Source organism: Oncorhynchus clarkii, chromosome 33 (assembly GCF_045791955.1).
Source record: "Oncorhynchus clarkii lewisi isolate Uvic-CL-2024 chromosome 33, UVic_Ocla_1.0, whole genome shotgun sequence".
NCBI classification, from domain to species: domain Eukaryota; kingdom Metazoa; phylum Chordata; class Actinopteri; order Salmoniformes; family Salmonidae; genus Oncorhynchus; species Oncorhynchus clarkii.
The window spans coordinates 23,404,733-23,432,384 of record NC_092179.1 but is presented as its reverse complement, the minus strand read 5'-3'; the positions used below and the strand labels follow the sequence as shown (position 1 = coordinate 23,432,384).

The following is a 27,652-nucleotide window of genomic DNA, read 5'->3' as shown; positions in this document are numbered from 1 at the left end:
CTGATAGAACCTGATATTGGGCAGGTCCAAGCCGCCCATAGAACTTGGCAGCTGCAATATTGCCATCTTAAGTCTTGGTTTGCGTTTACTCCATATAAAGGAACTTAGCCATCCATTTACATCCTTTATTACCTTATTGGAGAGTAATACTGGGATCATTTGGATTGGGTAAAGTAGTCTAGGTAAAATGTTCATTTTCAAGAGGGATATTCTACCCAACCAAGAAATCGGGAGAGAGTTCCAGCGCTCCAGATCCTGTCTTATTGTAAGGGAAGCAAGGGATTGGCTTTGTAGGGGACAAGGGAACAAAATTGGCTTTGTACATTTGCTGGAATTTAGGAGTTACAAATATACCCAGATACATGAAACCTGAGGGAGACCATTTAAAAGGGAAGGGGGGAGAAGTATTAGGTACAGAGTGCAGGCTACCAAGTGGCATAGCCTCTGACTTAGTTAGGTTAATCTTGTAGCCTGAGAATTCGCTGAATAATTCAATAATATTAATAAGAGCTGTAATTGAAGTCTCGGGACTAGAGATGAATATCAGGACATCATCAGCATACAAGCTTATTTTATGGTGAACATCACCAATGAGCAGCCCCTGTATAGCAGGCGTTACCCTGATGGCCTCAGCCAGTGGTTCCATAACGAGTGCAAAGAGGAGGGGGGATAAAGGACAGCCCTGTCTGGTACCTCTGTGTATAGAGAAGTTATTTGACCTTAGCCCATTAGTAAGGACAGCAGCCTGAGGATCATCATATAAAACTTTCACCCATTTTATAAAGTTGTCACCCAGACCAAATTTATTTAGAGCAAATAATAGGTAAGACCACTCCACACGATCAAATGCTTTCTCAGCATCTAGGGAGAGCACCAGACCATCCACAGCACTTTGTTGGTAAGCTTGAATTACATTAAGAAGCCGCCTGACATTGTTGCATGACTTACGGCCCTTAATGAAGCCAGTTTGGTCTCCTTTCACAATTAGTGGCAGTGAGTCCTCTAATCTTGTGGCTAGAATTTTAGAAAGCAATTTTCTATCCACATTCAGAAGGGAAATTGGTCTGTACGAGGAACAAGACTCTGGACATTTTCCCTTTTTGAGAATAAGTGAAATGTTGGCTTCTCTCAGCGTTTGAGGGAGTTGGTCATTTGAAAATGAGTGATTAAACATATCCCGCAATGGCTCAAGGATCAGGCCATGGAACTCTTTATAGAACTCACTACAAAACCCGTCTGGTCCTGGGGCCTTACCATTTTGCAGATTCTTAATTGCGAACATTATCTCTTCCTTGGTAATAGGGGCATTAAGGAGGGACCGCTGCTCTTCGGAGATAGTAGGGAGCTCAATCTTACAAAAGAAGTTCTCCATTAATTTGGGTGCATCATTTGGCAGTTCTGAGGCATAAAGATTTGTATAAAATTTCTTAAATGAGTCACTTATCAATTTATTTTCATATAAGTGATTACCATCAGAGTCAGTAATAGTAGCAATTGACTGAGAGTCAGCTCTCTTTTTAGCTAGGTATGCCAAGTACTTTCCTGGCTTATCGCCATGTTCATATAGCTTTTGCCTCACAAATCTCATTTTCTTTTCAGCGTCCTGTGTTAGGAGAGAGTCTAACGTTGATCTAATGACTGATATTTCCTTTAATAGGGCAGGAGTGGGCGTTTTAATGTAGTCCTTCTCTTTAGTTCCTAATTCACCCTCTAACATTTTTTGCTTTTCACGCTTTTTCCGTCTCTTAGTAGCTGTGTATGACATAATCAGACCCCTGGCATACGCTTTACAGGTCTCCCAAAGGAGCGAGGGGTTATCTGTTGATTGAGAGTTAATAGAGAAAAATGCTTTAAACTCTGTAATGAAATATGATGTGAATGTATGGTCTTTAAGAATGGTTGTGTTCAACCTCCAATGTCTTGACCGATTGAATGCCCCGTTGAGTTTTATGTCCAGGATCACCTCAGCATGATCAGATATGACTATGCTTCCTATCCTAGCGGATAGAACAGACTGCAGAGACGTCCTGGGCACAAAAAAATAATCTATTCTAGTCTGACATCCATGAGGTGCAGAGAAAAAAGTGAACTCTGTTGGAGGGATGAAAAGCTCTCCAGACATCCGCATACCCCAGATCATCACAAATAGCTTTAAGTGACTTAGCTTGAGGAGAGAGTGAAGCTAAACCGCTGGGGAACCTATCAATAAGGGGGTTCAACAAGCAGTTAAAATCTCCTCCAACCACTGCAGTGTCCGAGTTTAATTCTGAAAAGTCTAGAAAAACCTTAGTGAGGAAATCAGGGGGGTGAGCAGGGGGGGAAGTAAATATTCATTATAGAAATGTTCTGCCCTTGTAAAGTACCATTAATTATAACAAAGCGACCAAATTTATCTTTCACACAATTCAAGACCTTAAGTGGTAAGTTCTTTTTCACCAGAATTGCTACCCCTCTACTTCTGGATGTAAATGATGAGAAAAACACTTGACCAAACCCCCCTTGTTGTAATTTCAGGTGCTCCTTATCCTCCAAATGAGTTTCTTGCAACAGGGCAATATCAATATTTTCTTTTTTCAAAAAAGATAGTACCTTCTTCCTCTTAATGGGGTTATGGCTCCCTCTAATGTTCCATGTACATACACGCAGTCCATTACCTGCCATTGTATCTTGACCATTCAATATCCAGACTGAATCCCACTGTAAAAGTGGGGTGGTACCTTTTTCCATGTGTTGAACTCTCCTCCATCTCACTGAGCATAAACAAACGATATGAACCCTGAACTCGAACTATACTAAACCCAAAAATTAAACATGTAAAGATCCAAAAGGGGGTTTTCCCACTAGCTAACATGCAGGGGATTTCAACTCTCCAATGTAGACTCTTAAGTCTGCATTGCCGCTCCATAGCCTCATCCTTTATATGTATGGAAAAGAAAATCAATAGGAGAATATTGAGGCTCTTCCACCTAAAACCAAACCTAGGCACCAATATGGATTCACACATATCTCAGCCTGAGCTATAGCGGCTATTACTTTAGCAAGAAAAATAATAAAGATACGAATATTACTGAGCCGAAGTACGTGAGGACTCACGTCACTGTTTCATGATCAGATTCAACCAAAAATAAACAAAGTTATCCAATGCTGCTGAGGTGCAGCTTAAAATGTATTTACCCGAGAGAGTCAATAAACGCAGCAGCCTCTTCAGGTGTGTAGAGCTTTTTAGGTGAACCGTTGACCATAATCTTCAATGTGGCCGGGTACAACAGTGCGTAGTCCATCTTCATTCTCCTGAGTCGAGCCTTCGCCTCATCAAACGCTTTGCGTCTTCGTACAACCGCCGTGGAATAATCATTGAAGAATAAAACCTTAGGACTTTTACGTTGACTACCATCAGAGCCGATGTTTCTAGCCGCATCCATGACGCGCTGCTTGTCGGTGAAGTTGTGGAACTTTATAACCACCGGCCGTGGGCGCTGATTGGGACCGGGTATCGGTGCTTGAGAGCGATGGGCTCTGTCCAGCTTCACACGGCCAGCCTTAGTGTCCATTTGTAGGTAGCCAGGGATCCATTCCTCAAAGAATTTTACCGAACGTGTCCCTTCAGAATTTTCCGGGAGTCCCACAACACGAATATTGCATCTGCGTCCTCGATTATCCAAGTCGTCAATGTGCTCCGCCATTTCGCGCACCTGTTTCTCAAGTGCTTTTAGCTTAGCGTCCATAGATGTAGTTGAAGTTTCCACTGCATCAATTCTTCCTTCCGCCTCAACAACACGTTCCACAACCCTCTGTAGTTCAGCTGAATGGCCTGCTATTGCTTCCAAGACCGTTCTTATCTTAGCATCGATCACTTTAGTAATGTTATCAGTCATCTTTTGAATCACCAGGTCCATTGTGCCTGTATCCGCAATGGTGCTAGCCTCGCTAACGTTAGCTAGCTCCTCATGCACATCCACAGGGGTGGGGGTTTTGGTCGACTTCTTAGTAGTTCTGTTGGGCATGTTGTCGGAGATTTTTGCGAAAAAGTCGTCAAGACTCATTATATGGTAACTTGTTTAGCCAATTCTACCACTTTTTCAAGCTAGGAGATTAATGTAAAAATATAAATTTACGAATGCCACGAGAGCTCGCTGAAACACCGTGTTCTCTCTACGGCGCCATTTTCATCCCCCGGTTTGAATAGAGTTAACTGAGATTGTATCAACTATAGTGAGACAGAAGTGTAGTTGAATAGAGTTAGCTGTGGTTGTATCAACTATAGTGAGACAATAGTGTAGTTGAATAGAGTTAACTGAAGTTGTATCAGCCTGCTGAGGTTGTATATAGTGAGACAGTAGTGTAGTTGAATAGAGTTAACTGAGGTTGTATATAGTGAGACAGTAGTGTAGTTGAATAGAGTTAACTGAGGTTGTATCAACTATAGTGAGACAGTAGTGTAGGTTTGAATAGTTTTTTTATTTATTTTTTAACAGTATTTTTATTGGAATTTTACAATTTTCACCCATATAAGAGATACAACAACAGAGACAAAGCACACAGAAAGCTTCTCACACCCCATCACCATCATTGCGTCTCTCAATACATACATTTTAAACAAACTTACAAACAGAAATTAAACAAAAAAGCTCAGTTTAAACCAAGAGGTTAGGTTCCACACATGGAACGTACAGTGTAGTTCTGAAATACATAGATCCCCGCCATTCTACGAGAATCCTTGCAGCATAATAGCTGATACCTCAGGTTCTAGGTAATTTAGATAAGGTTCCCATACTTTGTAGAACTGGTCTGTTTTAGAATGCAATGTACATGTCAGATATTCCAGAGGCACCCATTCAAATAGTATCTTATGCCAATCTTTAATAGAAGGAACCTTATCACTAATCCACTGTAAAAGGATGTTTTTCCTCGCTGCGAAGGTGAGGATGTTGTAAAGCCTCCTTTTACTCACAGAAGTAACCTGCCTACTAGGGAGACCTAACAGTAAAGAAACTGGGTCCAACTCTAGATCAACCCCCTAGGATCTTTTCAATTTCTTGCAGAACACCAGACCAGTATCTTTGTATTTTGGTACATGACCATAAACAATGTGTTAGGGTGCCTGTATCAGTTTTGCATTTAAGACACTGAGGGGAAGAGGAGGTGGGGCTAAAAGCATGTCTGCGATTTGGGGATATATGCAATCTGTGTATTATTCTTAATTGGATTGCTCTAGTACGATTACATATAGATATTGTTTTTGCATATCTCCAAATGTCCTCCCACATCTCTTCGTCAATAGTAACAGACAATTCTTTCTCCCACACTTGTTTCACCCTCTGTGTGTTGACAGCAGAAAGGGACCTTAAAGTATCATAAAACAGACTTACAGACATTTTCCTTTGTGGGAAAAAAAGCATTCTTTCAATGACAGACACATCAGGGTTACCAATTAAGGTGGTGCTCTTCAGGATATAATGTCTTACTTGTAGGAAGCGGAAAAAGTCCTGCTTTGGGATTCGATATTTCTCGACCATCTGCTCAAATGACAACAAAATCTTATCAACAAATAAGTCATTTAGCCTGCGTATGCCCTTATTAAGCCAAGAGTTAAAGCCGGCATCCAGCAATCCTGGACTGAAATCTGGATTGTTAACAATTGGGGTAAGAGCAGAGGTTAGTTTGGACCTTCCCAGGAAGCGTTGAACTGACCTCCATACTTTGAGTGTGTTAAGTGTAACGGGATTATTGCAGTGACCTTCTACAGACTTGAAACTTCTGAAAAATAAAAGATCCTGTAAGGGGTATTTTGAAAGAGAAGTCTCAATGTCTAACCAGATAGAGGAGCCATCATTTGTGATCCAGTCAGAGATATAACAAAGGTGGGCACACCACTGATAGAACCTGATATTGGGCAGGTCCAAGCCGCCCATAGAACTTGGCAGCTGCAATATTGCCATCTTAAGTCTTGGTTTGCGTTTACTCCATATAAAGGAACTTAGCCATCCATTTACATCCTTTATTACCTTATTGGAGAGTAATACTGGGATCATTTGGATTGGGTAAAGTAGTCTAGGTAAAATGTTCATTTTCAAGAGGGATATTCTACCCAACCAAGAAATCGGGAGAGAGTTCCAGCGCTCCAGATCCTGTCTTATTGTAAGGGAAGCAAGGGATTGGCTTTGTAGGGGACAAGGGAACAAAATTGGCTTTGTACATTTGCTGGAATTTAGGAGTTACAAATATACCCAGATACATGAAACCTGAGGGAGACCATTTAAAAGGGAAGGGGGGAGAAGTATTAGGTACAGAGTGCAGGCTACCAAGTGGCATAGCCTCTGACTTAGTTAGGTTAATCTTGTAGCCTGAGAATTCGCTGAATAATTCAATAATATTAATAAGAGCTGTAATTGAAGTCTCGGGACTAGAGATGAATATCAGGACATCATCAGCATACAAGCTTATTTTATGGTGAACATCACCAATGAGCAGCCCCTGTATAGCAGGCGTTACCCTGATGGCCTCAGCCAGTGGTTCCATAACGAGTGCAAAGAGGAGGGGGGATAAAGGACAGCCCTGTCTGGTACCTCTGTGTATAGAGAAGTTATTTGACCTTAGCCCATTAGTAAGGACAGCAGCCTGAGGATCATCATATAAAACTTTCACCCATTTTATAAAGTTGTCACCCAGACCAAATTTATTTAGAGCAAATAATAGGTAAGACCACTCCACACGATCAAATGCTTTCTCAGCATCTAGGGAGAGCACCAGACCATCCACAGCACTTTGTTGGTAAGCTTGAATTACATTAAGAAGCCGCCTGACATTGTTGCATGACTTACGGCCCTTAATGAAGCCAGTTTGGTCTCCTTTCACAATTAGTGGCAGTGAGTCCTCTAATCTTGTGGCTAGAATTTTAGAAAGCAATTTTCTATCCACATTCAGAAGGGAAATTGGTCTGTACGAGGAACAAGACTCTGGACATTTTCCCTTTTTGAGAATAAGTGAAATGTTGGCTTCTCTCAGCGTTTGAGGGAGTTGGTCATTTGAAAATGAGTGATTAAACATATCCCGCAATGGCTCAAGGATCAGGCCATGGAACTCTTTATAGAACTCACTACAAAACCCGTCTGGTCCTGGGGCCTTACCATTTTGCAGATTCTTAATTGCGAACATTATCTCTTCCTTGGTAATAGGGGCATTAAGGAGGGACCGCTGCTCTTCGGAGATAGTAGGGAGCTCAATCTTACAAAATAAGTTCTCCATTAATTTGGGTGCATCATTTGGCAGTTCTGAGGCATAAAGATTTGTATAAAATTTCTTAAATGAGTCACTTATCAATTTATTTTCATATAAGTGATTACCATCAGAGTCAGTAATAGTAGCAATTGACTGAGAGTCAGCTCTCTTTTTAGCTAGGTATGCCAAGTACTTTCCTGGCTTATCGCCATGTTCATATAGCTTTTGCCTCACAAATCTCATTTTCTTTTCAGCGTCCTGTGTTAGGAGAGAGTCTAACGTTGATCTAATGACTGATATTTCCTTTAATAGGGCAGGAGTGGGCGTTTTAATGTAGTCCTTCTCTTTAGTTCCTAATTCACCCTCTAACATTTTTTGCTTTTCACGCTTTTTCCGTCTCTTAGTAGCTGTGTATGACATAATCAGACCCCTGGCATACGCTTTACAGGTCTCCCAAAGGAGCGAGGGGTTATCTGTTGATTGAGAGTTAATAGAGAAAAATGCTTTAAACTCTGTAATGAAATATGATGTGAATGTATGGTCTTTAAGAATGGTTGTGTTCAACCTCCAATGTCTTGACCGATTGAATGCCCCGTTGAGTTTTATGTCCAGGATCACCTCAGCATGATCAGATATGACTATGCTTCCTATCCTAGCGGATAGAACAGACTGCAGAGACGTCCTGGGCACAAAAAAATAATCTATTCTAGTCTGACATCCATGAGGTGCAGAGAAAAAAGTGAACTCTCTGTTGGAGGGATGAAAAGCTCTCCAGACATCCGCATACCCCAGATCATCACAAATAGCTTTAAGTGACTTAGCTTGAGGAGAGAGTGAAGCTAAACCGCTGGGGAACCTATCAATAAGGGGGTTCAACAAGCAGTTAAAATCTCCTCCAACCACTGCAGTGTCCGAGTTTAATTCTGAAAAGTCTAGAAAAACCTTAGTGAGGAAATCAGGGGGGTGAGCAGGGGGGAAGTAAATATTCATTATAGAAATGTTCTGCCCTTGTAAAGTACCATTAATTATAACAAAGCGACCAAATTTATCTTTCACACAATTCAAGACCTTAAGTGGTAAGTTCTTTTTCACCAGAATTGCTACCCCTCTACTTCTGGATGTAAATGATGAGAAAAACACTTGACCAAACCCCCCTTGTTGTAATTTCAGGTGCTCCTTATCCTCCAAATGAGTTTCTTGCAACAGGGCAATATCAATATTTTCTTTTTTCAAAAAAGATAGTACCTTCTTCCTCTTAATGGGGTTATGGCTCCCTCTAATGTTCCATGTACATACACGCAGTCCATTACCTGCCATTGTATCTTGACCATTCAATATCCAGACTGAATCCCACTGTAAAAGTGGGGTGGTACCTTTTTCCATGTGTTGAACTCTCCTCCATCTCACTGAGCATAAACAAACGATATGAACCCTGAACTCGAACTATACTAAACCCAAAAATTAAACATGTAAAGATCCAAAAGGGGGTTTTCCCACTAGCTAACATGCAGGGGATTTCAACTCTCCAATGTAGACTCTTAAGTCTGCATTGCCGCTCCATAGCCTCATCCTTTATATGTATGGAAAAGAAAATCAATAGGAGAATATTGAGGCTCTTCCACCTAAAACCAAACCTAGGCACCAATATGGATTCACACATATCTCAGCCTGAGCTATAGCGGCTATTACTTTAGCAAGAAAAATAATAAAGATACGAATATTACTGAGCCGAAGTACGTGAGGACTCACGTCACTGTTTCATGATCAGATTCAACCAAAAATAAACAAAGTTATCCAATGCTGCTGAGGTGCAGCTTAAAATGTATTTACCCGAGAGAGTCAATAAACGCAGCAGCCTCTTCAGGTGTGTAGAGCTTTTTAGGTGAACCGTTGACCATAATCTTCAATGTGGCCGGGTACAACAGTGCGTAGTCCATCTTCATTCTCCTGAGTCGAGCCTTCGCCTCATCAAACGCTTTGCGTCTTCGTACAACCGCCGTGGAATAATCATTGAAGAATAAAACCTTAGGACTTTTACGTTGACTACCATCAGAGCCGATGTTTCTAGCCGCATCCATGACGCGCTGCTTGTCGGTGAAGTTGTGGAACTTTATAACCACCGGCCGTGGGCGCTGATTGGGACCGGGTATCGGTGCTTGAGAGCGATGGGCTCTGTCCAGCTTCACACGGCCAGCCTTAGTGTCCATTTGTAGGTAGCCAGGGATCCATTCCTCAAAGAATTTTACCGAACGTGTCCCTTCAGAATTTTCCGGGAGTCCCACAACACGAATATTGCATCTGCGTCCTCGATTATCCAAGTCGTCAATGTGCTCCGCCATTTCGCGCACCTGTTTCTCAAGTGCTTTTAGCTTAGCGTCCATAGATGTAGTTGAAGTTTCCACTGCATCAATTCTTCCTTCCGCCTCAACAACACGTTCCACAACCCTCTGTAGTTCAGCTGAATGGCCTGCTATTGCTTCCAAGACCGTTCTTATCTTAGCATCGATCACTTTAGTAATGTTATCAGTCATCTTTTGAATCACCAGGTCCATTGTGCCTGTATCCGCAATGGTGCTAGCCTCGCTAACGTTAGCTAGCTCCTCATGCACATCCACAGGGGTGGGGGTTTTGGTCGACTTCTTAGTAGTTCTGTTGGGCATGTTGTCGGAGATTTTTGCGAAAAAGTCGTCAAGACTCATTATATGGTAACTTGTTTAGCCAATTCTACCACTTTTTCAAGCTAGGAGATTAATGTAAAAATATAAATTTACGAATGCCACGAGAGCTCGCTGAAACACCGTGTTCTCTCTACGGCGCCATTTTCATCCCCCGGTTTGAATAGAGTTAACTGAGATTGTATCAACTATAGTGAGACAGAAGTGTAGTTGAATAGAGTTAGCTGTGGTTGTATCAACTATAGTGAGACAATAGTGTAGTTGAATAGAGTTAACTGAAGTTGTATCAGCCTGCTGAGGTTGTATATAGTGAGACAGTAGTGTAGTTGAATAGAGTTAACTGAGGTTGTATATAGTGAGACAGTAGTGTAGTTGAATAGAGTTAACTGAGGTTGTATATAGTGAGACAGTAGTGTAGTTGAATAGAGTTAACTGAGGTTGTATCAGCCTGCTGAGGGTTAAGATAATACTCTCCTGATAGGGATAAGACAGCCATGTGTGGCTCTGTGTATGCCAGTGTGTGTACTGATGCCATGTGTGGCTCTGTGTATGCCAGTGTGTGTACTGATGCCATGTGTGTCTCTATGTATACCAGTGTGTGTACTGATGCCATGTGTGTCTCTATGTATACCAGTGTGTGTACTGATGCCATGTGTGGCTCTGTGTATGCCAGTGTGTGTACTGATGCCATGTGTGTCTCTGTGTATACCAGTGTGTGTACTGATGCCATGTGTGTCTCTATGTATACCAGTGTGTGTACTGATGCCATGTGTGTCTCTATGTATACCAGTGTGTGTACTAATGCCATGTGTGTCTCTGTGTATACCATTGTGTGTATTGATGCCATGTGTGTCTCTGTGTATGCCAGTGTGTGTACTGATGCCATGTGTGTCTCTATGTATACCAGTGTGTGTACTGATGCCATGTTTGTCTCTGTGTATACCAGTGTGTGTACTGATGCCATGTGTGTCTCTATGTATACCAGTGTGTGTACTGATGCCATGTGTGTCTCTATGTATACCAGTGTGTGTACTGATGCCATGTGTGGCTCTGTGTATGCCAGTGTGTGTACTGATGCCATGTGTGTCTCTGTGTATACCAGTGTGTGTACTGATGCCATGTGTGTCTCTATGTATACCAGTGTGTGGTGTGTGTACTGATGCCATTTGTGTCTCTATGTATACCAGTGTGTGTACTGATGCCATGTGTGTCTCTATGTATACCAGTGTGTGTACTGATGCCATGTGTGTCTCTATGTATACCAGTGTGTGTACTGATGCCATGTGTCTCTATGTATACCAGTGTGTGTACTAATGCCATGTGTGTCTCTGTGTATACCATTGTGTGTATTGATGCCATGTGTGTCTCTGTGTATGCCAGTGTGTGTACTGATGCCATGTGTGTCTCTATGTATACCAGTGTGTGTACTGATGCCATGTTTGTCTCTGTGTATACCAGTGTGTGTACTGATGCCATGTGTGTCTCTATGTATACCAGTGTGTGTACTGATGCCATGTGTGTCTCTATGTATACCAGTGTGTGTACTGATGCCATGTGTGTCTCTATGTATACCAGTGTGTGTAATGATGCCATGTGTGTCTCTATGTATACCAGTGTGTGTACTGATGCCATGTGTGTCTCTATGTATACCAGTGTGTGTACTGATGCCATGTGTGTCTCTGTGTATACCAGTGTGTGTACTGATGCCATGTGTGTCTCTATGTATACCAGTGTGTGTACTGATGCCATGTGTGTCTCTGTGTATGCCAATGTGTGTGTCTCTGTTTATGCAAGCGTGTGTGTGTGCGGATTGATGCCATGTGTGTGTCTGTGTAAACCAGTGTGTGTGTGTGTGTGTCACCAGTGCCACATCTGCACTGCTCATAATTCGGCTTTGCTTTAGACCCCAGTCTGTCAGGGAATGGGTGGGCCCTGCTTTAGATCCCAGTCTGTCAGGGAATGGGTGGGCTCTGCTTTAGAACCCTGTCTGTCAGGGAATGGGTGGGCTCTGCTTTAGAACCCTGTCTGTCAGGGAATGGGTGGGCTCTGCTTTAGAACCCTGTCTGTCAGGGAATGGGTGGGCCCTGCTTTAGACCCCTGTCTGTCAGGGAATGGGTGGGCTCTGCTTTAGACCCCAGTCTGTCAGGGAATGGGTGGGCTCTGCTTTAGATCCCAGTCTGTCAGGGAACGGGTGGGCTCTGCTTTAGACCCCTGTCTGTCAGGGAATGGGTGGGCTCTGCTTTAGACCCCTGTCTGTCAGGGAATGGGTGGGCTCTGCTTTAGATCCCAGTCTGTCAGGGAATGGGTGGGCTCTGCTTTAGACCCCAGTCTGTCAGGGAATGGGTGGGCTCTGCTTTAGACCCCAGTCTGTCAGGGAATGGGTGGGCTCTGCTTTAGACCCCAGTCTGTCAGGGAATGGGTGGGCTCTGCTTCAGAACCCAGTCTGTCAGGGAATGGGCCTTTAGCCCAGTCTGTCAGGGAAGGTTTAGAATGGGTGGGCTCTGCTTTAGACCCCAGTCTGTCAGGGAATGGGTGGGCCCTGCTTTAGATCCCAGTCTGTCAGGGAATGGGTGGGCTCTGCTTTAGAACCCTGTCTGTCAGGGAATGGGTGGGCTCTGCTTTAGAACCCTGTCTGTCAGGGAATGGGTGGGCTCTGCTTTAGAACCCTGTCTGTCAGGGAATGGGTGGGCTCTGCTTTAGAACCCTGTCTGTCAGGGAATGGGTGGGCTCTGCTTTAGATCCCAGTCTGTCAGGGAATGGGTGGGCCCTGCTTTAGACCCCAGTCTGTCAGGGAATGGGTGGGCCCTGCTTTAGACCCCAGTCTGTCAGGGAATGGGCCTTTAGCCCAAGAGGTTTAGAATCGAGGACTGGCGATAGATTAAGAATTAAGAGTTCGGGTTGTGGTACGCTGATACTAGATCACTGCTTAAGATGCATCGAGAGGAGAGAAGAGAGAGGAGAGAGGGAGCGAGCGAGCGCGTTGGCGAGAATGAGAGATGGCTTTAGAATAAGGCAGTCTGTTCTGTCTGTTCTGTATGAGTGCTTTGACTTGAGATAAATGGAAATTGTTTGCCGTTGTTTTTCCCTTGTTACATCTGTAAGATGGATGATGTGGCAGAGACATTGATGTCAGGCCGTAACAGGCCAGGATGCATATCCACGCACGCACGCACGCACGCACGCACACACACACACACACACAGAGGAAGAAGTCAATGTGATTAGACTACACAGGCCCGACTACTGGACCACGGATGGCTGGCTACGGATAAACAGATGAGAGAAGGATGCATTTGACATATCTGGGTTATGAAATCTTCCTCCCATTCTGCCATGCCCATCTCTCAACTGCCTTCCAAGACACGCCAGTTCAGGGTTGAACTGTGCCATTTTCTCTCTGTGACCTGGAGATTACAGAGTATTCCCGTAATCTGTGTTGCTCTAACGATCTCAGCGCGGTCGTGATTCAAGTCATGTGCAGTACTTTACTCTACAGTATGTTGTTTTTATTGTCTCGGAGTTTGAATTGCGTAACTCTATCTCCTCAGTGGTTCCTGATGAGGAGTGGCACGATGGGGATGAAGATGGGGTGGATCCTGTACCGAGGACCCCACAGGAATGAGTTAGTCCTTTACATTTCAAAAACTAAAAGCATTGTATTTGGGACAAATCATTCACAAAACCCTAAACCTCAACTAAATCTTGTAATAAATCATGTGGAAATTGAGCAAGTTGAGGTGACTAAACTGCTTGGAGTAACTCTGGATTGTAAACTGTCATGGTCAAAACACATTGATACAACAGTAGCTAAGATGGGGAGAAGTCTGTCCATAATAAAGCGCTGCTCTACTTTCTTAACAACACTATCAACAAGACAGGTCCTACAGGCCCTAGTTTGGTCGACCTGGACTACTGTTCAGTCGTGTGGTCAGGTGCCACAAAGAGGGACTTTGGAAAATTACAATTGGCTCAGAACAGGGCAGCACGGCTGGCCCTTGGATGTAAACAGACAGCAAACATTAATAATATGCATGTCAATCTCTCCTGGCTCAAAGTGGAGGACATACTTTATCACTACTTGTATTTTTTAGAAACACAAAGCTGTCTGTTCAAACGACTAGCACACAGCTCAGACACCTATGCACAAGACATGACACCACAGGTCTCTTTACAGTCCCCAAGTCCAGAACAGACTATGGGAGGCGCACAGTATTACATGGAGCCATGACTACATGGAACTCTTTTCCACATCAGGTAACTAATGCAGCAGTAGAATCATATATTTTTGTTTAAACAGATAAAAAGACACCTTATGGAACAGCGGGGACTGTGAAGCAACAGCAGGAACTAATGGGGATCCATAATAAACCCCAGGAAGAGTAGCTGCTGCCTTAGCAGGAACTAATGGGGATCCATAATAAACCCCAGGAAGAGTAGCTGCTGCCTTAGCAGGAACTAATGGGGATCCATAATAAACCCCAGGAAGAGTAGCTGCTGCCTTAGCAGGAACTAATGGGGATCCATAATAAACCCCAGGAAGAGTAGCTGCTGCCTTAGCAGGAACTAATGGGGATCCATAATAAACCCCAGGAAGAGTAGCTGCTGCCTTAGCAGGAACTAATGGGGATCCATAATAAACCCCAGGAAGAGTAGCTGCTGCCTTAGCAGGAACTAATGGGGATCTATAATAAACCCCAGGAAGAGTAGATGCTGCCGTAGCAGAAACTAATGGGGATCCATAATAAACCCCAGGAAGAGTAGCTGCTGCCTTAGCAGGAACTAATGGGGATCCATAATAAACCCCAGGAAGAGTAGCTGCTGCCTTAGCAGGAACTAATGGGGATCCATAATAAACCCCAGGAAGAGTAGCTGCTGCCTTAGCAGGAACTAATGGGGATCCATAATAAACCCCAGGAAGAGTAGCTGCTGCCTTAGCAGGAACTAATGGGGATCCATAATAAACCCCAGGAAGAGTAGCTGCTGCCTTAGCAGGAACTAATGGGGATTCATAATAAACCCCAGGAAGAGTAGCTGCTGCCTTAGCAGGAACTAATGGGGATTCATAATAAACCCCAGGAAGAGTAGCTGCTGCCTTAGCAGGAACTAATGGGGATCCATAATAAACCCCAGGAAGAGTAGCTGCTGCCTTAGCAGGAACTAATGGGGATCCATAATAAACGCCAGGAAGAGTAGCTGCTGCCTTAGCAGGAACTAATGGGGATCCATAATAAACCCCAGGAAGAGTAGCTGCTGCCTTAGCAGGAACTAATGGGGATCCATAATAAATACAAATACCACCAGGAGTCATTACGACGACAACGTCAAAGCCACTGATCACAGGTAACTGGATCGCACTTAACATCACACAAACACAAATAAGATACTGGACACACAAAGATACGCACGCACACACCCTTAGAAACACACACACACACTTGAACACACTATATCACAAGCCCTCCAATCACTCCTCGCTTACTTACTTCCCCAATCTAGCTCAACACACTGTCAGTTTGAAGAGCAAAGCAGCCTATTACTGTTACAATCTGTCTGAGAGTCACAGCAGCCAGGCAGAAACATTTCCCTCAGCCCTTCCTACAGTCTCTAATTGCCTCCAAAGGGAGGTGACTGTTGGTTGGAATCGTGTTGTTGAACATTTACCAGCCGGAGTCTAGCTAAGGACCTCTCTCCCTCTCTTCGTTTGATTAGTAGCAACCCTTTTCAGAAGAACATCTCAGGTAGAGAGGAAGTAGAAACATCTGGTGGTTGGTCAGTAAAGATTCATTAATCATGTGATAATTAAGAGGTTCATTTGAAACCCACTTATCCGCAGCAGATGTAACCCACATTACAGAAATAGCAGACCTATTCAGCCAAATAGTAAAAATAGACTAGTTAAATGTGCTACTGCAGATGACGTGACACCACAGAGGCTTGTGTGTGTGAGAGAGAGAATTTGCTGCCTCCTTATCATGCAAATCAAATATCAAATCAGTCCATAACATGTTCCTATGTAGGACTGTAGCAGGCCAGGGTCTGTTGATGTAAAGGAGTTTTGGGATCATATCAGATCTTTCCACTTTGTTTGACACAAAATACAATTCTCTCCTCTTCAATGTGCATGACAGCTCCTCCGACACTCGTTCTGGCTGAATTGCCTTTCTGAGGACAGTGAAATTGAAAGTGAAGGAAAACAGATGAAAGCTAAATGAAGCCTTGGATTTTCCTGACGCGGGGACAACAGGAGACCAATTAGAAAGATGGAGGGGAGGATGTCGGTGGGAGTTGAGTTCTGCAGTCAGGTGTCAAGGTTTACACTGGGATCCTGGAACAAATAGTCTTCAACTGGGTCCTTTCCTCCTATTTCCTTCATGACCACTGATGTTCTGATTTACCGATCAGTTGATGTGATGAAAATCAATAAAAGGGGGGCATATTAAGAGTATTAAAGGCCAAGTCGCCAAAAACGTCAAAAACGTGATTTACTTGTGTTTTATATATACAGGTAACTGCCAAAATAATGGAAACCCTTGAGTAAATGAAGGTTCTGGTGGCTCTGTGGGGTGCATTTTCCTAGCATGGTTTAGGTCCACTCGATCCCTTAGAGGGCAAGGTAAATGTCAATTAATACACAGCCATTCTGAGTGATCACCTTCAACCTATGGTGAATCATGTCTATCCTGATGGGAGTGGAGCCCCCATCCACAGGGCACGAGTGTTCACTGAATGGTTTGATGAGCATGAAAACGATGTAAACCATATGCCCTGGCCGTCTCAGTCACCAGATCTCAACCAATGGAACACTTATGGGAGATTCTGGAGTGCCACCTGAGACAGTGTTTTCCACCACCATCAACAAAACACCAAATGATGGAATTTCTCGTGAAAGAATGGTGTCGCATCCCTCCAATAGAGTTCCAGACACTTGTAGAATCTACGCCAACTTGCCAAGGCACATTGAAGGTGTTCAGGTGCCTCGTGGTGGCCCAACACCCTATTATGACACTTTATGTTGGTAGTTTCAATTATTTTGGTAGTTACCTGTATCTCCACACTATGAGGTTGGAATAATAGTGTGAAATTGTGAAAATGCTGATAATGCCATATTAACGTAAGAGCTGTTTGACAAGACTGGCTGTGATTTCTGCCTGTTCAGGTGGGATGGAGTTTTGGACTGCCTGGCGACAGGAAATATTTAATAATAATTTGGGGGTGCTTATATTTGTCCTGTTACACACAAGTGTATAACGGAAATGTGTTTCTTGCATGTCCCAACTCTCCCTGAGACACCCACAGAGAGTGGGGTCATGGCCAGGGTCACGTACAATGCCCCTGAAGCAATTAGAGTTAAGTGCCTTGCTCAAGGGAACAGTGACAGACTTTTCTCCTTGTCGACTCTGGTACGCGAACCAGAGACCTTTCGGTTACTGGCCCAACATTAACCTTGAGGCTACCTGCTGCCCATAGACCAATAACAAAGAGAGTTTAAACCTCTCTGCCAATAACAGCTGGTTTTGAGGTTCCATATTCCTCCCATAAAGCTTAGGCCCCTCACTCAGACCACTACCATAGTCCTAGCAAAATTCTTGCTTGAGAAATGTGTCTTTGCTAAGTGTCACATTCTGACCATAGTTCTTTTGTGTTTTCTTTGTTTTAGTGTTGGTCAGGACGTGAGCTGAGTGGGCATTCTATGTTGTATGTCTAGTTTGTCTATTTCTACGTTTGGCCTGATATGGTTCTCAAGCAGAGGCAGGTGTTAGTCATTGTCTCTGATTGGGAACCATATTTAGGTAGTCTGTCTTGTGTTGGGTTTTGTGGGTGGTTGTCTTCTGTCATTGCACCAGATAGGACTGTTTCGGTTTCCACATGTATTGTTGTGTAGTGTTCTCGTGTATGGTCTTGATTAAACATGTTGAACTCTAACCACGCTGCAGTTTGGTCCTCCTCTCCTTCAGTGGAAGAAAACCGTTACACTAAGAAGAAATGTTTATTTGTATTTTTACCATTTTAATTGAAAAAAATAACAATAAAGTACTTCATTGTTGCCCAGAAATGATTTGATATTGATATAAAAACAGATGCATTTAAGGCATAACTGCTGAGTTAGGAGACATACATCACCATGGAAACATTAAAATAGTAAACATTTGTCTGATGTAAGTCTGATACTAATCGCTCAACTTCTGTTGAGCTATGGGAACCTTACAGTATGTTCGCAACTCTGGTATGTTTCAATGGCGATTTAAACAGACGCACAAAAAAGACAACACTTTGATCCGAGTTGGATCATCGTCAGGTCATCTTTTTCTTGAATACGTTCTTCTGTCCTGCACCTGATAAGTTGGAATTTCCTTTTTCTCTATTTTCTAACCATCTTCAAAAATCTCTGCCCAAGCTATTGTAAAGTAGCTTGTTATTGATTATGGTGTCTACATATATACATACATAGGCTGTTGGCATTGAATCCGGGCTGTGACATGACATACATATATGTGACTGACTGTAAACCTGAGGGGTTCGTCACAAGTGGAATGTAGACTACAACTAGGCAGCAACACGCGATGGAACGGACCGGACTTCGCTGTCCCCGTCGCACGGCCACATTCCAACAGGGGCGGGTATCCAGGCCGGCGGACTGGCTGGACGCTCCGATGGGCGATTATTTGACCCGAGCGAGACAGGCAGGAACCCTTGGCTCTAGTCCAGAAACCCCAGTCACGTTTTCCACTGTGCCCGCGGGGCAGCTAGGGCATCGCCCAGGAAAGTAAACAAACGGGCGGAACAAGCGACTGGCCTGCCACAACATGACCACCCTTATCTGTGGCAGTTGCCTCGCCTGGCGCTTCCCGTTTGTGTTAAGCCCCGCCCACATTTTCCACACTGTGCAGGCAGGGTGTCTGGTATGACAATATTACATCATTATTGTTACGACACTGCTTCTCGTATCTCCTGTAGTAATAGCCATCTTCAAAAGGAATCTTTTAGTGACAGATAAGCAACATATCAGGCACCTCCTCTTATCATAACATGATTACAATTTAACCACTGTCTGTAGGTGTCATCATCAGGGATGGTTCCAATGAGTTACTGACTCATACAGGTGGCTGAAAAATAGTGGGCTGAACCAACACTAATATTCTATGGGGGTGCCATGTTATTGCTTTTGGGGAGGGGCAGTGCCCAGAACCCCTGGCTGCCAGTGTAATTCTAACCCTGTCAGAACAAATACAATTTATTGTTCATTTCACCCTCCAGATTAGTTGAGTAATAAGCTGTGTCAGAGCTGTTAGTGTGCTGATTCACCTCAGTGGATTTTAGAAGTGTACAAGACTGTTGTAACTGCAGAGTCTGCTATATATTCAGCTGAACGCACACTCATTAAATGTGCAACTGTGCAAAACTTAAAGGGAATGTATCAATAGCCATGTTGTGCTAGGGTATACTATATCCTACAGGGGACTAGAGAGAGATAGAGAAACATCATGGAACGATGCACGGAGGAACCTCTTTAAACACGTTTCATTTCTGCCCATTAAAGATTCAACGGGCCTAATTAAAAAACCCTGCATCAGGGAAAAACAAAGCCTCTGAAAACATTGGCAGTCAGTATTTCACAGCATTAGTGCCATGATTAAAGCCACGGTCGCCCGTCTCGTAACCGTCTGTCAGAGGTAAAATAAAAATGGTGATGTCGTGCCGCGAGACAGATCGCTCATTCAGGTTCATATTTCCCAGAGCTTGACGGGTTCGTCATCAACTCACACTGAATCTCGGGAGTCGGTGGCTGAGCACGGAATGAAGACTAAACGAGTGTCAAAAGAAGACAATCAGTACTCTGCAGGACAGCGCTGAGGTTTATGTTGAAGCCCCTCTTTAAAAGGATCAGCCACTCGAGTCAGGCTTTGATAGAAATGTTCAGGAGTCAATGTTGTGATTTGGGCTTCCTGATTAGAGTGGAGAGGTTTCTTTGGTCGGCGAATGAGAGGGACCAGCGAGGCTGATGGGAGGTGGAGAATACAGTCTTAATGACAACCTTTCTACAACACACCATGTTAACAGGAAGCACTCTTGCATTAAACTGAGAGAAAAAGGCACTGGGTTTTGTGTTTCAGCATCCTCAATATGGTTGCAGGGCCACATGCATGCACACCATACCCAAAGAGGTTCACATTAGAGCTCAATTGAGCCAGACAGTGTATTTCGACACAGAGAGAGAGAGCGAGAGAGCGAGAGAGCGAGAGAGAGAGAGAGAGAGAGAGAGAGAGAGAGAGCGAGAGAGAGAGAGAGAAGGGGAAATGCGGGAGGAAGAGAGAGACACAACGATGGGGTAGAGGTTGTGATGGGGTAGAGGTTATGAGAGGAAGAGAGAGCGTGTGTGTCAGAGAGAGAGAGAGAGAGAGAGAGAAAAAGAAGAATGGTCTTCGAGGGAGGAAACAGGACCAGTATAGAAGAGACGTCACAAACAAAACAGTCCATTACGGGTCTGGGACTGAGACGGGGTGGGGAAACAGACAGCTACCATACAACACAATCAGAGGAGCTAGGGTCTCATATATCACAAGAGAAAAGGGACAACTTAAATGTATAAATACATTACTTAGTTTTGTGGTACAGAAGTTTGTACATAAATCGAGGTTGCATAAGAACATGCAATCAATGTACCACCAGACATGATCTATTCTCGTGTATCATCCAAACTGAATTTTAGTACCATACAGACCACATTTTGGGACCATTTGACAAATGCCTGGGTTGCATTATACAATATTCAAAAGCATCCTTATTTTACTCAAATCCAACCCACACAGTCCACTTCACACCACTATCACAGACAGACGTTTCACAGAGTCACAAGGTGACTCTACATCTAGCAGCCTACAAATCATGCAGCTCTGTAACTGCTAGTACCTCCCTGTATACCAGGATATCTTGCTCGTTTGTCTCCGTCTCTGTAGCCCAATAAGGAGCCTGGTGGGAGGACGGCTCGTAATAATGTCTGGAACGGAGCGAACAGAATGATACCATTCCATTGAATCTGCTCCAGCCTTTACCACGAGCCTGTCTTCCCACATTAAGGTGCCACCAACCTCCTGTAGATTATATCTGATAGGGCTGGGCTTGAATGACTGATGAGGCTGTGTGTCTGTGTCTGGATACAAGATGTAATTCGGCCTGTTTCTCTCAGTTTTCACGAGTGAGGAGAAGCATGGAAATAAATGGGTGTGTTTTACTGAAGTGGCATTGATTGAGGATAATGCTTTGGCTAATGGCTATTATGGACGTCATGTAAGATGTTGGCTGCCGAAGTCTGTAAAGCTCGCTTTGAAAAGGAAGAGCCTAAAACCGTGCGAGGGAAACCGTTGTTAGTGCCCATCCGTGATGCATTTGTGTGTAATGCCTACTAGGTACACACATCCAAGTCGTCTTCCATGCATTGATCTTACCAGTAGCCTTTATAAACATAGACGTTTAACAGTGCAGATGAGTCTTGCAGCCAAGCCAGAGTTTGAGCATACACGCATGTACAATTTAAAAAGGGACACTCCAAGTCTGTCCCAAACCAAGCCACAAACAGCCATTTCCTCCCACGGTGCACTAAATAACATGTATAATACAATCATCGTCAGCCATGTTTGTATGGAAACGACAGATGTTCACTGGCTGCTTATGTCATAGAAAGAAGGAACCAGCTCTGTGGTCTTCAGGCCCCACTGATCTGCCCTTTTCTCTTCCCCCTTTCTAGGCCCAGTCCAGTTGGAGGTTGCCTCCTTACATACAGCCTTATCCCACATGCTTTCACAGACTTGGCCCTCAGCCCACATGCTTTCACAGACTTGGCCCTCAGCCCACATGCTTTCACAGACTTGGCCCTCAGCTCACATGCTTTCACAGACTTGGCCCTCAGCCCATTAGTGTCTAGGCTCGAATGTTGAGTAAACGCTGTGTATTCTCATGTGTGCCTGTTTAGAATGGACTCTCTTGGGTGTTGCCCTCTGCTGGTAAATTGTATTACTATGCTGTTATCAGAAAACAGCATCCTGAGGACGATGTGGCTGTGCAGCATTGCGCTGTATGGACGCTGCTGCATATGGCATTGATCTATATTTGGGATGGTCAGATGGCCACAGGTGGATTTCACATGTCAAACCTCATGACAAATTGCTTTTTAGGAAGCGATCAACTTTTTATGGAATCAAAATTGAAATTCTATATTTTCCCAATGTTTTTTTCAGGTAACCTTCCTGATGCTGAAGACTGGCTATCTGACCCAATGGGCAGTGAAGCCACCTACCTCCCAGACTGCAATCAGGAACGTTCGGGAATCTGCAATATCTCCAACACCTGGGCGCCGCTTACCACCTCTGACGTCCTCCCCACCGCCAACACCCCCTCCGCAAACCAATCAAATAACCCCTTCCTGATTCCGTCCCGGACCATGTTCGTATCCCTGCACTCTGATTGGAACAGCGCTATGGCCGCCTGGGGGTTAGCCTGGGATGCACACGTGTACGGTCTGGGCTCCATCTTCGCCATGGTGACCCTGGCCTCGGCGCTCAACCTGCTGTGCCTGCCCCTGCGCTGCCCTTCCGGCTGTGGCTACTTCGGCCTGGTCAGCATCTTCCTCCTGTCTGCAGGGTGTACCAGGGCTTTCTCCCTCCTCTACGATGCCTACGGCCACCAGAACCGGCTGCCCTCCACCGAGGCCTCCTTGCTGCTCTACGAAGCCCCGTTCCCCTGCCTGACTGCAGCCTTCGGCCTGGTCTTCCTGCTCCTCTCTATGCGCTCCAGGATGCAGCTATCCTACTCAGCCTTCCAGAGACCCTGTTTCCTGGCCTGTCTGGTGTTGCTGCACTTCGCAGCAGCTTTCGGTCCCGTCGCACTGCTGAGGCTCTACCAGAGGAGGGCGCCCTTCTGCCTCTTCATCTCGCTCATCGCCCGGGGAGCGTTTGTGGCGCTGGTTTCTTTTCTATCGGTCGCCTATTTTGTGTTCTTCTGCTACGTACGGGCGGACTCAAAGCACATTTACCACCTGAATAACACCTCGCCCACGCCAGCTGAGCGATACAACCGTTGTCCGTTCGCAGAGAGCAGGGACTGGGACCGTGCGGCTGCGACAGTGTGCCTTTCGGCTCTGTTCTGCCTGGCATGCGCCGGGCTGCAGCTGTACGCCATGCTCCACTCTCTGGGGCTCGCCGGAGGAGCAGATGTGTTCCGCCCCTGGCCTTGGTGGACCTTCCAGCTCAGCTGCAGGGTTTGTGAGGCCGGAGTTTGTCTCACCTTAGCCCTGGTGGTGGCCCAGCCAATTTACTGCTCTGACCACCTTCCTCAGCCAGGAAGCTGCTGGACGGAGCTGCTGGCGATCAAGTCGCCCATTATGCCGGGAACCTACCAGTGGACCCTGAGCCAGCAGGAGAAGCTTACCATCTGCGACATTGGGCACGGGGAGACAGAGTGCCTGCCCCTCTACACACTGGTGGATGAAAGGCTAGGCAGCAGCTTGAACGGCCTGGACCTCCTGTACCACAGCAACCGGGCCTTGGCTTACAGAGACCTGGACCTGAATTTGGATCTGCCTGGCTCCAGCAAGCCCGAGGACAGGTGTGGTGGAGAGGCGTCCGGGGGTTCCTCCTTCACCAGCGACTCCACGGCTGACCTGCGGCCGCCATCGCCCATCAACCTGCGCCGTAGTATTGATGAGGCGCTCTTCAGCGAGGACCTCTTTCCCATAAGCCTCTTCAGACCGTCCAAACCCTTTTGCTGCAGTGACCTGTCACTCAACATCCCCTACTCCACGTCCACCCTGCCCAATAGTGGCCAGGTGCTTCGAGAGACCCTCTCAGCTGACCCAGGCCTGTACCGGACGACCTCCTGCGTGGAGATGGCCCCTCCTCCCCCAACCCCTCTACCAAACCGAACTATGGCAGGCGACACCATCCTGGGCGCTCCACCATCTCCCTCCCTGTCCTCCAACTCCTCTTCCCCAGAACGCTGGAGGGGAAGTTCCTCCTCCTGCTCCTTGTACAGACCCTCATTAGGGGGGTCCTTTCTGGTCCTCTGTTCCAGCCCAGAGGGGCACGCCCAACCCCCATCCCTAGGCGGCAGCTCAAGCCGCATTACAGCCTCCAGCCACCAGGGCTCACACATGCAGAGACACTATCGCACACTGGGGTCAGCCTCACAGGAGAGTCTTGACCTAGAGTCTGAAGCGGACCGGTCCATACAAGAGGAGTTCATCAATGTCTGCAGACAGATTGATGCGATGAGCATCTGCAGTGAGACAATTGACCTGTAGGCAGAGCTCTCAACAGTCAAGGGCTAAAGACTGAGGACTGGACTGAAATAAGGTGTTGTGAAGAAGGATTCAAGATGGTGTCACGATCTGTAAGGAGCAACGAGCGGTTTGATTCATCAGGCTAGCCTTCATTGTCAAGAAAGGTAAAATAGTGCCAAATGTTTGAGTAAATGAACTGAGGGTTTGTTTGTGAATGTTGACAGGAGTCTTTTAAGTGCCACAGAATGCCACATGCCAAGGATAATTTTTTTTCCACATTTGCTATTGGATGATGAAGTTTGATACGTTAATAAAAGTTGCGTTTTCCTGTGCATTTCAAGAGGGGCACAGGAAAGCAAAATACATTTGTACAAAACGTTTTGCATTCAAATAAATAATACTGTGATTGAAATAAGCACTTAATAAACGACTACTGAAAATCTTATTTTAACATACTCTTATCCAGATTGTGAGTGCATACATTCTCCTCCATACTGGTCCCCTGTGGGAATCAGACCCTGGTGTTGCCAGCACCATGCTCTACCAACTGAGCTACACGGGACTTAGAAAACAAATGTACTTTACATTTTCATAGAGTAAGATTGTTATTCAATGCCAAGTTGTTTCAATTCAGTAAAATATAATTGTGTTTGTGAGCCTCTACATGAAGAATTAGACATGTTAGAGATGTGCTTTAAGATCCATCCAATAAAGGAAAGCTTGATTTGAACTAAAGGCAACATTGTAGCGGAGCAGCAGTGAACTATACTGGTAGGATAGCACCGATACTATTGTGCTTTAACTTCGGACTGACACACAGTACATTTTATATGAAGCCGCTTGGTATTTTATTAATGTTTAAAAAATACTTTACTCAAAACATGATTAAATAAAGAGAAATGTCAATATTTAAGTGTGCATGTTTTGTTTTCACCAAGTTTCAGGTCATGTATAACATATCTTCTATAGTTACATTTGGGGATATTTTTGACAACGCAATATTATTGTCAGTATCGTGACAATATATTGTATCCTGAGGTCCCTGGCAATTCCCAGCCTTAATAACAACCCACAAATCAACATATTTGGACTTTTATTGTTTTACAGCATTAGGGACCGGTTTCTGTTGTAATCCCATTGTAAACAAGGCCTGTTTCATAGTCAGTGGGGATTTTCATAACTAAAAGGTGGGAGACTGCAAACAACCATTTCAAACAGGATACAGGTATATAATTCTCCATACATCTTCATGTACATATTTACTTAATATTCATGTCAACTGTAAGAGTACTGTTAGTCAAGTGAGGTCCCGGTAGGGCAAAGTACATTAGCACAAAACGGAAAGAAAGTCACTCCTACAGCTTCGAGACATCCTAAAAAAAATATCTGGCAAAAAGGACATTGTTTACAAAAAAAGTTAGAAAAATCTATTCCTACACAAGCTGAATGATATAGATACAGTATCTCAGTGAGAAAGGGGGTGAGTAGGATGTATAGCGCCATGCACATACAACACAGTTCTTACGGGAATTTAAGACTTTCCGTCGTGTGCGGTCATCATCGACCCCCATTTCAAGGCATATCTCTGGAAATCAGAGCAGGTCAAAGCTGCTAGCAATCGATGCCACAATCTGGGACAGGGGTGGAGCGAGGGACTACATTGCTGGCGATTCGTAGCTTTAAATTTGGGCTTTTAGTATTAATAACACTAAAGTGTCACAGAGAGCATGTTGATACATTTGGCAGTATGTACGGAATTAGAAAAAAGCGGAATATAAATAGAGCCATGTTGAGGCTTTAAAAAACTAAAAAGCATGCATATCAAAACCCTTCATGCTCCTTCGAGCCACTGGGACTTTCTTCAGCAGAGATCGTCAACTAGATTCAGCCACGGGACGATTTCTTGGGTGGATGGGCAGGGGCCGGAACATAATTACAAATCATTTGTAGACTGCAAATTGACAGCAGGAGGTCCAAACAGATATAATATACCTTAAACAATCATTTCAAACCTTGCTTACATTTTGTAAATGAGTACTTGGGAACAGATATCCAAAATTAAAATCACTTGGTTCTGATTAACTTTTGTTCCAAGCATAATAATTATTTATTTACCGGGGGGGGGGGGGCAAATGAAACCACGTGGGTCAAATTTGGTTCGTGGGCTACCAGTTGGGGAACCCTGCTCTGCAGCTTTTAAATCAAACAATTCTCTTAACTCGTTTCATTCCAGTCTAAAAGATTATCGCATTACCCATATGAGACCGACACTGCGGTCTTAAAAACGTCCCTTGCCGATCTATGGCCGATGTCTATCTTTTGGCCCCAACCGTGCTCTCAACACACTAGAAGCATTGTGATAGGCCACTAGTTTATTGGTTTACGTCGACTAAGGGGGGTATGACATGGCCACTACAGCGAGGGAACGTCACCTAGTCTAGAGTCCCAGCCAATGAGTCTGTCAGTTAAATCACAGTCAAAAGTTTAACAAAACAATATACTTTTCTCAAAGCAGTTAACATCTTTCTGCATAAACAGAGCTAACTACATAGATAAAGGAGGATTGCCACAATACACTTGCACACAGAGTAGCAAGACAAGTGTTTTTCCACATATATAGTTTGATTGGGATGTTTGTGGCTTCTGATGGAGGTGTCGGTACGAGCAGATCCCAGGGAATACAGAGGGGTGACAGCATGGCTCTCTCAGTTTCACCAGGAAGAGGAAGATAGCATAACAGCACCTTCTTCACTGAGTTTATCCTCACACACTCTCTCTCTCTCACACACACAATCAAATACTTCCTTCAACACGCTCTCACACACACCAAGGGGACCGGTATTCTGGGAGGGGGTTATGGTGAAAACCCTGATGTTCCGCTTCGTAAGTGCAAAATCCTATGTTTCCCAGGTGATGGTGTTTGTTTTGCAGGTGTTCCCCCCCAGACCTCTCCCGTGGGGTGTGTGGGGAGTCGGCAGGGAGAGTGATGAGGTGGGTGTCAGATGTGGCGGTTACGTTTGGTCACAACGGGGGTGGGGGTGTCGGAGGCGGCCCTAGTCCGCTTCTTTCTGGCCCCTCCATCAGTAAAGTCGTTTCTCGTAACTGCAGAGAGAGGGCATCGCGAAAACATAATGATACCATCAATCAGTTAACGATAATCAATAATATAACGCCCACACAAAACAATTCCTATCACCTGCCCTAAAACACACAGAACAATTCCTATCACCTGCCCTAAAACACAAAACAATTCCTATCACCTGCCCTAAAACACACAGAACAATTCCTATTACCTGCCCTAAAACACACAAAACAACTCCTATTACCTGCCCTAAAACACACAAAACAACTCCTATTACCTGCCCTAAAACACAAAACAATTCCTATTACCTGCCCTAAAACACACAAAACAATTCCTATTACCTGCTCTAAAACAACCGGATAGACCCTTTCCTACTGCATCAGCTATCAATCTGTCTAAGAAATA

At 44.7% G+C, this 27,652-nt stretch overlaps 3 protein-coding genes across 11 annotated transcripts in view; 2 read left to right on the top strand and 1 right to left on the bottom strand.

The window, feature by feature from the left end:
- Positions 1-25,132, top strand: part of LOC139393315 (proline-rich transmembrane protein 4-like) — a 52,679-nt gene extending 27,547 nt beyond the window's left edge. The window contains exon 3 of the mRNA XM_071141856.1: positions 22,127-25,132. Within this exon, the coding sequence (XP_070997957.1) occupies positions 22,127-24,186 (2,060 nt within the window). The 3' untranslated portion in view covers positions 24,187-25,132. The remainder of the gene's footprint in view (positions 1-22,126) is intronic.
- The window catches only part of LOC139393229 (protein FAM3C-like), an 823,321-nt gene that overhangs the window by 703,516 nt on the left and 92,153 nt on the right, over positions 1-27,652 (top strand). The gene's annotated exons all lie outside the window — the stretch shown is intronic.
- The window catches only part of LOC139393316 (inosine-5'-monophosphate dehydrogenase 1b), a 30,141-nt gene continuing 27,730 nt past the window's right edge, over positions 25,242-27,652 (bottom strand). For all 9 annotated transcript variants that reach the window (XM_071141857.1, XM_071141859.1, XM_071141858.1 and 6 more), the window contains one exon: positions 25,242-27,267. In XM_071141857.1, the coding sequence (XP_070997958.1) occupies positions 27,164-27,267 (104 nt within the window). In that variant the 3' untranslated portion in view covers positions 25,242-27,163. The remainder of the gene's footprint in view (positions 27,268-27,652) is intronic.